Below are 11084 nucleotides of genomic sequence, written 5' to 3'. Positions count from 1 at the left end.
CTTCTGCGCTTCAGTGTTGGTCACTTGATCGTGGCACTTAAATTTCATGAGAGATGGTAGGTGCCAATGGTGGAATCTGATTATTGACAAAGGCTTGAGAACATGCACACTTGGATGGGTAGAAATGGGAGCTGTCGGACCTTGCCTAGCAATGGGCTCTCACTTAGTGAGAAGGAGAACAGAAACCAAGGCACAATGATTTGTGATGCACCAATCCCTTTTTTTTTAATTAAAGAGGTTATTCCTCCCACACGGGGTGGAAATGCGGTTTATTGAGATGTCACATTTTCTTTGAAGTACACAACTGACGTAAATGTGTGAGGGAGCGCTTACAGGAATCACTCACTATTTTGGCTTTTATAAAAGATTAGAGCTGGAGGAGTCTGGAAACACCGGGGTTGTGGACGTTGTTCATTAATTTCTTAACATTCTCTTATCCTCAAACAAAAAGCAAGGCAATGAGGCGAATCGCTCGGAAATGTCGCGGCACCAAGGTGCAATGAGTTATGCCAAAGTTTGAGAAAAAGGGACTTGCAAATCTGAGGATCGAAAAGATTTAGTGGAAAGGAGACAAATAAACTATAAGTGGGACCTCTCTAAAAATACCACACGGTCACGGGATTCAGAGGAACGCGTTGAAAATACACCAAAGTCCTTCCCAAGGCACCTGAAGACCATAGTGGATGGAAAACAAATTAGAATATCTGCAGGATCATAGATGAGGAATGAGAGATTAAAAAACAAATTTTGATCTAAAAACACGGCATGAAGACTTCATAATGAGAAGAAGATTCTGTTTCCCCCATCCCCCCAAGACATCAGGATACGGAAGATTCAGAGATTGTTGGATTAAAGTTGGGGAAACCGTGAGTAAAAAAAAATCACATTTCACTCGTTGTTGCTGAAATTTCTTCCCAATTAGATGAAACAATCGCCTAATGACCGAGGAGACAGTCAATGAATTGTTATCCTGAGTTACATGGACTACAGTGAAGACTGGACTTGGTGTGTAACATAGTATCGATGGAAGAAAGTGTCCCGGGCACTAACCCTTATTGACCGATCCTGGGTAAAAACATCGCCTGAAATTAAATTTCTTGATTTAAAAAAGACTGAATAAGAATGGGCTTTTTGGGGAAGTCTTGGACGAAATTATTACATCCCATCTCTGCGGGAATGCTAATTCGGAGCTAGCTGACACGTTTCTGGAGGGTTTGATCAACATGCATTTTGTTTTAAAGAATCAGTGAAGATTTACCCATTAAAAAAAGTGTTGAGAATCGGGATTTTGCTTTTCAGTAGCTGAGTTGGGTGGTAAGTGCATGCAAAAGGGCATTTTAAGGCGAGGTTGGTTTTTTATCGTTGCACACAAACATACACAGCCAAAGAGAAGGGGGAAATGGGATCTGCTATGCTGGAGATCACTGGCCTCTTCCTCTCTGTAAATGGGTTTATCTGTGTTATCCTGGCTTGCTCACTGCCCCTGTGGAAGGTGCCAGCTTTCCAAGGTGCCAACATCGTGACGGCTGTACAGACCTGGGAGGGTCTGTGGATGAACTGTGTATCGCAGAGCACCGGCGAGCTGGTCTGCAACACCTTCGACTCCGTGCTGATCTTGAGCGAGGACCTCCAAGTGGCCCGAGCTCTGACCACCACAGCAGGCGTGCTGGCGACCATCGGCATCTTGGTGACCATCGCCGGAGCCAGCTGGACCAAGCTGATCAACGACGTGTCCCGCAAGGCCCGGGTCATCTCGGCTGGGGGGTTCATCTTCATGGTAACGGGCATTCTGCAGCTCATCCCAGTGTCGTGGACGGCCAACAGGATCATCAAAGATTTCTACAACAAGTCAATTCCCGATAACATCAAGAGAGAATTGGGGCCGTCTTTATATATCGGCATGACAGCTGGCGTCCTCTTCATTGCTGGCAGTGGGCTTTTATGGAGCTCCTGTTGCACGTCGAAAGCACAGAGAACTCATCCAGCACATTACGTCCGTGGTCAAGCAAACTATAGTCAAAGTCATTATGTCTAGAGAAATGGCACACACTTGGGTTGCCCTCCACCTGAAGAGTATTGGAGATTAGAAGTGAAGAGTGTGGAAAGTTGAGGAAATCTCAATTGTAAAACGATTATAATTGTATGCTATTCTCTTATCCTTTCAGTCACCTACTGTTTAAAAAGACCAACCTTGTAATTTGGGGTAAGCTACATAATATCCCCACAAAATTAAACATTCCTATTAATGCCCCTCAGTGATTTGATACAAATCAACCAACGTGGTGAAAAAACATACTTCACTGAAAGTAAAGGCCAACGTTGCTCGTGTTTGCCCCTCTGCAGCAGGATCTCTCCGTCAAGCAATTGAGTTAGCAGGCTACGTCTATCTGAGTCTGAGTGGTAGAGTGGCAGTTCTGCCTGTGGGATCTAAATGTGAATGGGCGGGACAGCACAGGAGGTTCCCGGTGTTTCACTGAGGATGCTTCGGACCAAAGCTAAGCTCGCAGTGTAAATCCAGAGCCCGAGTCTGGGGCGAGACTCCCTAGAGAGGGCAGTCTTACACAGGTTGCGCTTGATAAGATACAGAGTGTGAATCCAGTGCTGTGTCAAGCCTGATTTACAAAGTGCTCAGGGAGGTCTGTTGGATACCCATAACATTTTTTTTAGATGTACCTGACATTAACTTAAATGTTTCGAGAACAGAAACTCTCCCCTTCAGTCTGTAAACATTTTCCTCTTCACTCCCTGGGCGTTAAGCAGCGCCTGGGCAGAGCACAGAAAGGAAAATCAAGAAGGAGGATCGCACATTGGTAAAAGAACCTGCCATCCTTCCATTTATTTCCGGCGGGTTCTGTTATCAGCCTGCGATCCTGCCCATCAGATTTTCCGTTCTGCACTCCGCCCACCTAGACAATACTCAACGCTCAGGTGGTAACGACAAAAACTTGCTCCTACATTTTTTAACTGTTGGGAGAGAACTTCATGCATGTGTGTATCCAGGCATGCGCAGAGCTCTCTAGTGGGCAGAACAAGTAGGCCAGGCTGGAACCAAGCAAAGAGAACACTGAAGTCGCAACAGGCCAATTGGCCCAACCAGTCCACGTCAGCATTTACCCTCCACACGAGCAAATAGTTAATAGTACCATAGTAGGTACAGCACAGGACGAGGCTATTTGGCCCATCGTGCCTGTGCCGGCTCTTTGAAAGCGCCATCCAATTAAACCCATTCCCCTGCTCTTTCCCCATAGCCCTGTAAATTTTCCCCTTCAAGTATTTATCCAATTTCCTTTTGAAAGTTATTATTGATATGCTTCCATCACCCTTTCAGGTAATGCATTCCAGATCATTACAGCTCCCTGCGTAAAAAATGTTTCCTCATCACATTTCCCCATGCTGTTCTATCCCTTTATCCCCTTTTCCTGCACCCACCTATTCAATCTAATCTGAATGTTGACATAGTTTCTGCCTCAACAACTAACCCTGGAAGTGAATTCTGCAGCCTCACAACTCTCTGTGTAAAGAAGTTTCTCCTGCCCTCTGTTCTAAATCTGTTACATTTAATCTTGTATCTATGGCCCCTTGTTCTATCTATGCTATTCCATCCTTCCATAATTTTAAACATCAAAGGCAGATTAACTGGCCATTTATCTCAGTGCTGTTTGTGGGATCTTGCTGTGTGCAAAATGACTGCTCTTTGTATATGAAGCACTTTGAAATGTTTCTGAGACATGATAAAGTGCCATACAAATGGCGGTTTGTCTGTAAAAATGAGCCAGTAAGGACATTGTGCTATATCAAGTCCTCCACTAATCTGTGTTGAAGCACTGTTTTTTAAGGATCTCATCCACTGCTACAGTTCGTCCTTTTACAATCGAGGGGAGGGAGGGGTAACAGCCAAGAAAGCTTCCTAGACTGCAGTGAACCAGTCAACGGTGCAAATTCACCCTCAGAGTGCATAGGAATCTGTACTTGTGCTGCATTCTCTGAAGCCATATTTAATTAATGAAAGAACTCATAGATACACACATTCACAGTTAGTTGTGGAAATACATATTTACAAAAAGAGTGACAATGCGAACAGTAACCCTCTGCAAACATGAACCAAGAAGCATCACTGGCATCTCATTTTTGTCCTCTTTTTGACCTGCAATGCGCAAGGAAGGTTTGAATTCCCTTAAAATTCATCACAAATCAAAGGAAATTGTAAACGCATTTGAAATTAACATTACTTGATGGAATTATATAACGTTACACAAGGAACAGTTTAGAAATACACTCGTAGAAGCATACAGTAAAACTTTCAAGCTGACCTAAATGAGAACCGGGAATTAAGTTTTCCCACTTTACAATGCCTACTTCTGGACCCAACATAGCGGAGCTCACAGGGATGTTTGCTCTGTCAATACTCTGAAAGCATTGGGAGTCCATGTTTGTTGACATCAATGGAAATAAAAATGGGGAGAGATCTAAAACGGGCTGAAGATTCGCTATAACCCGTTATACACTACTGCACAAAGTCAAAATTACCACCATTGTCTTACACTAATGTAAAGATCCTGTCGACTAGAAATGTCTGTTGGGATATGAAGAGACCAATGCTCTGCTATTTTTACCCAGGAGTTAATGTTAAATAGGTTAATGTCAGCACTAAAATAGCTGACAGAGGAATGTCATATGAAAACATTAATGCATCTCCACTAATATTATGATAGGGATTTCTAGGCATTTGTGTGATATTTTAACAAAGCATAAAAATAGCACACATAAGAATTTTATATAAACAAGTTAACCAGTTATTGGGGCACGTTTTCCTGTTCCTGCACCTGGGACTATTGGATCGCCTGGGCACTGTGAATACAGGAAAACCAGGCGCGGAGGTGTTCACATCCATAAGGGAGCCTGCCCTACAATCCATCCACTTAAATGAACTACCTGGAACAGTGGTCAGGGCAGGTTATTCTCAATAACCCTGAGACACATTACTACCAGAAATAACCCGAGAGTGGGCTATTCTCAATAAACCTGAGACATGTTATGACCTGGAACAGCCTCAGGGTGGGTTATTCTTGGCAAATACGTAGAATTATTAATCTAGAAATGATTGCTGGTGATATTAGTGGAGGAACACGTAACACATTTGTATGGATTCCTCTGTACCCTACTTACCTGGAGGGTGTTAACCCATCTAAAACAAATGGGTTCCAACAGTTGGCAGAGGAATGTCAAATGGATTCATCCACTAATACTGCCAACAATCATTCCCAGACTATTGCTGATTTGTTATTTGTTCCATTTCCCATTTAATGTTATAGTTTATTCAAAATAAAAAGAGGCACAAATGCTGGAAATCTGAAATACAACCGTACCTCCAACAACCACCTGGCGATGAAGTAAATCAGCAGGTAATGAAGTGCAGAGATTCCCCAACGGCTGTGATTGCTCACGGATGTCCAGTGATCACCAGTCAAAGCAACAACTGGAGCGTGCTTAATTAGCACTGACCTCGTAGTCCTTTCGCTGTTATATGGATCATCTATTAGTGATACAATGGTTCCTCTGGAAGGCAAGGTACGCGACTGACTGGGAGATGCTATTTGAATAACATCTCTTAGCCCTGTATCACTTCCAATGTTAACAGGCCTGCAGTCGGTAGTTATCCACTTTGCATTAGTCATCGGTTATATTACCATAGTTAGCTTGATCCAAGGGCTTGCAGTGATGCTGAGTTTCGAAAAGAGAGCTCTGTCAAAACGGACAGGTTTCATTTGTTGCTACCTGTAGCAGAAGGACTGCTAGGAAGTTTATTTTGAGAAGTGAAGACCGCCTGTTATACACCTCTGCTGATTTTCCTTTCCATTCACATTAGGACAGGTGACCAAAAGCTTGGTCAAAGAGGAAGGTTTTAAGGAGCATCTTAAAGGAGGAGAGAGGGGTGGGGAGGAAGAGATGTTTAGGGAAGGAATTCTAGAGCTGGTGAACTAATCCTATCGGTGATTACTGTATGTAAACCTTTCATGATGTGGAACTGAGTGGTTGTTTGGTTCTGATTTATAATAAAATATTCCAATTAAATTGCTGTACGTGTCATCATTAAAGTGCCTTTTAAAAAAAACACAGTATTTTCTCCAGTTGTCCCTCCTCCTCTCCAGAAGGTACTCACTCGTACAGGAGTACAGTTCCACAGGCACCACCAGCACCTCTAGCACAGATCAGGAAGGTTCCATCTCCTGGTCTGCATTGAGTTAATTGATCTCAGCTACAATTCGACTCAATGCCCCTTTTGAAGAATAATCGACCGGGGCTCCTGCAGCTGATTGTCATCCAGTGACCCCTGCTGGAAAATGGACCTCAAGTGAACTTGGCTTAGATTGGGCTTGGCTAGTTTTGTTTTTGGTTAGCTCGGTGTCCAACAGGCACAGACCGAGCTACTGAGAAATCTACACAGGTGGAGTACCTGTTTGCCTGGTACAGAGTGGACACTGCCTGTCCACTGAACCATGCCCCTTTAATCTAACTATAGAGAGCTTGGCCAGGAGTGGGGGTGGGGGTGTGTGTTGTGGGGTGGTAACCACCAAGGCTTAGGGTCCCCAGTGTGCGCAGGGGTACTGTTGGAATTTAATCAGCTAAAACCATGCAGTTTAGCAGCACATAACACTGGTAAGTTTCCTGCTGCTAGGTTCACCCTACTATTTAAAGCAATGCAAGTTCCTGCCAAATGGGAAGAATTCTGGTCATCTGAACAGGTCTATTCTTCCCTGTCCCATCAATGAGCCAGGCTGACTGGTCAATTGTCAATAATGCTCTGGAATACCAAGGACTGGTCTGGTTCAGGTAACAGATTACTGAATCATCCATGAAGGGTTGACGATTTCAATCTTCCATTGCTAGGTGTGTCACAAAGCCACACGACCCAAAAGAGATTTAGCTTATCTTACCCCCGCCCCCCAATAAGAAAGATAGTCACTAATCTGTCACGACTGACAAGTGTGGGTTTGAGACCTTGCTTAGCAGTCTCCAGATATCAGCAACATCTCAAGAGCAGCACGGTGAGCAATGGAGGAATTTAGGGTTGGAATTCCAGCATGTGGAATCTTGACAGCTGAAGGCATGGTCACCACTAGTGGGGTGAAGGGTGGGGGGGATGCACAAGAGAAAGACAACCCATCCCACTATGGCATCCTGACCTCACCACTGAGCTACAGCTAACAACTTGCCTGACCTTCTCGTCAACAATGCCGCACTAGCACATACAGCCAACCAACGCACTCTGTGCACACCGGGAAGATATCAACCTTCCATCTTATCCTCCTTGGGGGCTGAGGAAAGGAAGGGGTTGAGATGGCTACAAGATGGAATGTCATGCAATGGGAGATTGGAACCATGTCGATCCTCTGTGTTCAACTTGACAATCCAAAATCCAAAGGAGGCAGTCCGCAGACCCTTAGTCTGACTCGTTAAAATGGACCTGGAGTGGCTGATTTTATACTGGGGCTGGGATTCTTCCCACCCACTCAATCCTAGATAATCTTGCAATGGGTAAAGCGATCCTGGTTGGACAAACAATGACCAGCACAGCGGTGCTCTGTGCTGTTAAGTATGCTGGCAAGAAGTGCAGTTTTAGCTTTAATTCACGAGTGAACACAATGTACACTTATTAAACCGATGCGCAAATACCTGTTGAAACTCCAAAAAATAGACTCTTCCCTCAATAAAAGAAGTGACCCTTTATGGGATCCACCATAATACAAATTGAGGAGGTGTAGGACAGATAAAGAATTCTGTTTGCATGTTAAGTATTACCACTGTATTTAGAAATGGCACATTCCCTTAATCACCTTCCAAAGTTCTTTGTTTCACAAGGGATTTCTTTAATACTTACCATCAATTTTCACCCCTCCTCTCCTGAAGGCACGAATCTTGCTTGGATTAGGGTTGCCAACTCTGGTTGGAGTTATTCCTGGAGGTTTGGTCACGAGTGCTGAAACCAGAGGTGGGAGGAACTTTGATTCCACCAGTAACTAATATTAACTCACTGAAATTGCAGATAACTAATTGTAACACTGGTAACACTTAGATTCCCTTCATAACCAACAATAATACAATAGCTCACTAATAGCCTACATATAACTGGTAGTAATAGGTAATATGCCCGATATCTTACCTGTAACTAGTAGTAATCCGATAACCTGCTGATATTCATCCTGTACCTACAGCCAGAATCCCCCTGCACCGAACAAGGTTCGCTCAGGCTCTCCAGACGATGTCATTTTTAACAGAACCCATCTCTCTCTTCCTCTTTCTTTGGACTCCAGTTCTGTGTGAAGGGGACAACTCTGAACTGGGAGCCTCAGTCAGAGCCAATCTGCACTTGGACTGCACATGTCAAAACAGTCTGGCAGTCTGACCTAAACCAAACAGAGAGATCGCACAAAGGGCAGCGGGTTCGGTTTTTGGGACACTTCTCACAGGGCACATCACTCTAAACTCAGTTCAGCACCAACATTTCTAAACCACACTATAAAATTTTTTCATAGAAAGATAGAAATGATAGCACAGGAGGAGGCCATTAGGCACCCGGTGCCGGTTCTGGCGCTCTCTCCTGTGACTCCATTCTCGTGAAAGGGCACTGCTGCGGCAGGAAATTTAATACGCGAGGATCTCCCAGGCTGCTAGCTGTAGGGCCAGGGAGATCCATGCCCCATTCCGGAAGACTCTCAGGCAATCCAGAAGGTTTGGCAACCCAAGCTGGGATACAGTTCTACAGGTACAGATAGCCTCTCTGATGCTTCACCCAAGTGCCCACTCTTCACCGATGAGGGTCTGCAGTCTTATTCTACCAGGGAAGTCATCACAGCTGAACCCAATCCAGTTTTCACCTGACACTCCCACACACTTTCCAGCAGGCGTTGCTGGGTAGTGATCAAGGACAGGTCCCGTGGCTAGTTTCTTTTTACCCTCCCTACCCCAGGGGTGCAGACAGTCGTACTGCTGAGATTCAGCACAGGTGGGAGATTTTATTTAAAGGGAGAACCTGTAGCCAGGTCCCACTAGTCGCTATCTGATTCCACCGGGATATCTTCACCTACTACCTGCCTTTCGCCTTCACTGGCGCTGGTTTCGCCACCATGGCCATTCCCCATACTGAGGCACTCTGATTCCAATTTTAGTCTCAGTGTAGGTGGTCCTGGGATTTGGTCTCTTGGTATAAGTGGTCCCTGGATTTGGTCTCTTGATGTAAGTGGTCCCTGGATTTGGTCCCTCGATGTAAGTGGTCTCTGGATTTGATCTCTTGGTATCAGTGGTCCCTGGATTTAGTCTCTCGATATAACTGGTCTGTGGACTTGGTCCCTCGGTGTAAGTGGTCTTTGGATTTGATCTCCTGGTATAAGTGGTCCCCGGATTTGGTCCCTCGGTGTAAGTGGTCCCTGGATTTGGTCCCTCGGTGTAAGTGGTCTTTGGATTTGGTCTCTCAGTGTAAGCGGTCCCTGGATTTGGTCCCTCGGTGTACGTGCTCCATAGATTTGGTCTCAAAGAGGAAGCTCACTGTCACCACCTCCTCATCCCACTCCGCTTCACTCAACCAGTTTTTCATCTTTTCTCTCAACTCTTCCCTTTTTTCAGCCTTCGTGTTTTGCTCCTTTAACGTGGGGCGAAGCTGAACCTCTCCCCGTTGACCCCCCCCCCCCCGCCCTCCTCTCTCTGCTTTTCCATTTCCCTGCTCCACCTTTTCTGATCAAATATATCTAATTATAAACGGTATTTAACAGCAGAGCGGAGAAGCGCGACACCCCTCTGCAGAGAGAGTGTGAAGGCGGCTGATGGAGGGGCGCGAGCAGAGCTTCAAAATCCAACGGTCAAAGCGCGAGCGGCCGGGGAGAGGAAGCTGTGATTGGAGGATGAGCGAGCGGGGGAGGGCGGGGCCGAGCGCTCAAACCCCAACGGTCAAAGCGCGAGAGGCCGGAGAGGGCGGGAAAAAGGTGAGCCTGTGATTGGAGAATCGGCGAGCACGAGGTGTGTGGGGGGGGACTGAGCAGCGCGCGGCGGGAAACGCCTCCGAGCCCCGGGAAAGAGCGGCTTTAGAAAGTTCCAGGGCTCCGGATTCATCGGGCGAGTTTTCGGGGAAATTTCCCCCGAGTCAGTCCGCCTCTGAGGGGGAGTCGGTGGGCGGGCCGGATGGAACTGTTTTAGGGGCGGGGATCGGGCCCCATGGACAGTATATTGGGCACCCCCTCATATAAGGGTGGTTGAAGGTGGCGGCCCATTGGGGAAGCCTGGGGAATGGCCATGGTGGAGAAACCAGCTTCAGTGAGGGGGGAAAGGCGGGGAATGGGTGAAGATTCACGGTGGAATCAGATGGCCATGAAACTGGATCTTGGACACCCCCTGCTCTAAGAGCCGGTGAAGCCCGCGGTCCCCAACACCTGGGAGGAAGAAACTAAAAGTTGTTTTTGTTAAAGCGCCTGATGAGGCGAAGGATGAAACGGAAGGGAAGACCTGGACATCTCAAACAAGGCGATGGAGGGTCACCATCCACCTGAGGAGCAACATTACAGGCAGGAAGGTCACCAGGTCCCTGTCCTGCGCCTCATTCTACCGGGTAACTTCCTCTCTACAATTGACCATTTTTTTAACATAATTTTACATTGAATTTACAGAACAGAAACAGGCCATTCAGTCTAACGGGTCTATACCGGTGTTTATGCTCCACACGAGCCTCCTCCCACCCTACTTCATCTAACTCTATCCGCATATCCTGCTCTAGGTCTACTCTATCAAACGCCTTCATAATTTTAAAGACCTCTATCAGGTCCCTTGGTCTTCTATTTTCTAGAGAAAAGAGCCCCAGCCTGTTCAATCTTTCCTGTTAGGTATAACCCCTCAGTTCTGGTATCATCCTAGTAAATCTTTTTTTTCACCTTCTCCAATGCCTTTTGTAAAATGGAGACCAGAACTGTTCACAGTACTCCAAGTGTGGTCCAACCAAGGTTCGATAAAAGTTTAACATAACTTCCCTACTTTTCAATTGTATTCCTCTAGAAATGAACCCTAGTGTTTTGTTTGCATGTTTTATGGCCTTGTTAACT

At 45.8% G+C, this 11084-nt stretch overlaps 1 protein-coding gene across 1 annotated transcript; it reads left to right on the top strand.

Moving 5' to 3' along the window:
• The first annotated feature begins 204 nt into the window (after positions 1-204).
• Positions 205-6072, top strand: LOC137305124 (claudin-4-like). The gene has a single exon (XM_067973911.1). The coding sequence runs from the start codon at positions 1400-1402 to the stop codon at positions 2033-2035; it is 636 nt and encodes a 211-aa protein (XP_067830012.1). The 5' UTR covers positions 205-1399; the 3' UTR covers positions 2036-6072.
• The last annotated feature ends 5012 nt before the right edge of the window (positions 6073-11084 follow it).

This window comes from Heptranchias perlo, chromosome 39 (assembly GCF_035084215.1).
Source record: "Heptranchias perlo isolate sHepPer1 chromosome 39, sHepPer1.hap1, whole genome shotgun sequence".
Taxonomy (NCBI): domain Eukaryota; kingdom Metazoa; phylum Chordata; class Chondrichthyes; order Hexanchiformes; family Hexanchidae; genus Heptranchias; species Heptranchias perlo.
The sequence above is the reverse complement of the archived record's forward strand: the minus strand, read 5'-3'. Positions and strand labels throughout refer to the sequence as shown.

Excerpts from the sequence above, each read along its gene's own strand:
- LOC137305124 (XM_067973911.1), top strand. The coding sequence starts at position 1,400 with ATGGGATCTGCTATGCTGGAGATCACTGGCCTCTTCCTCTCTGTAAAT.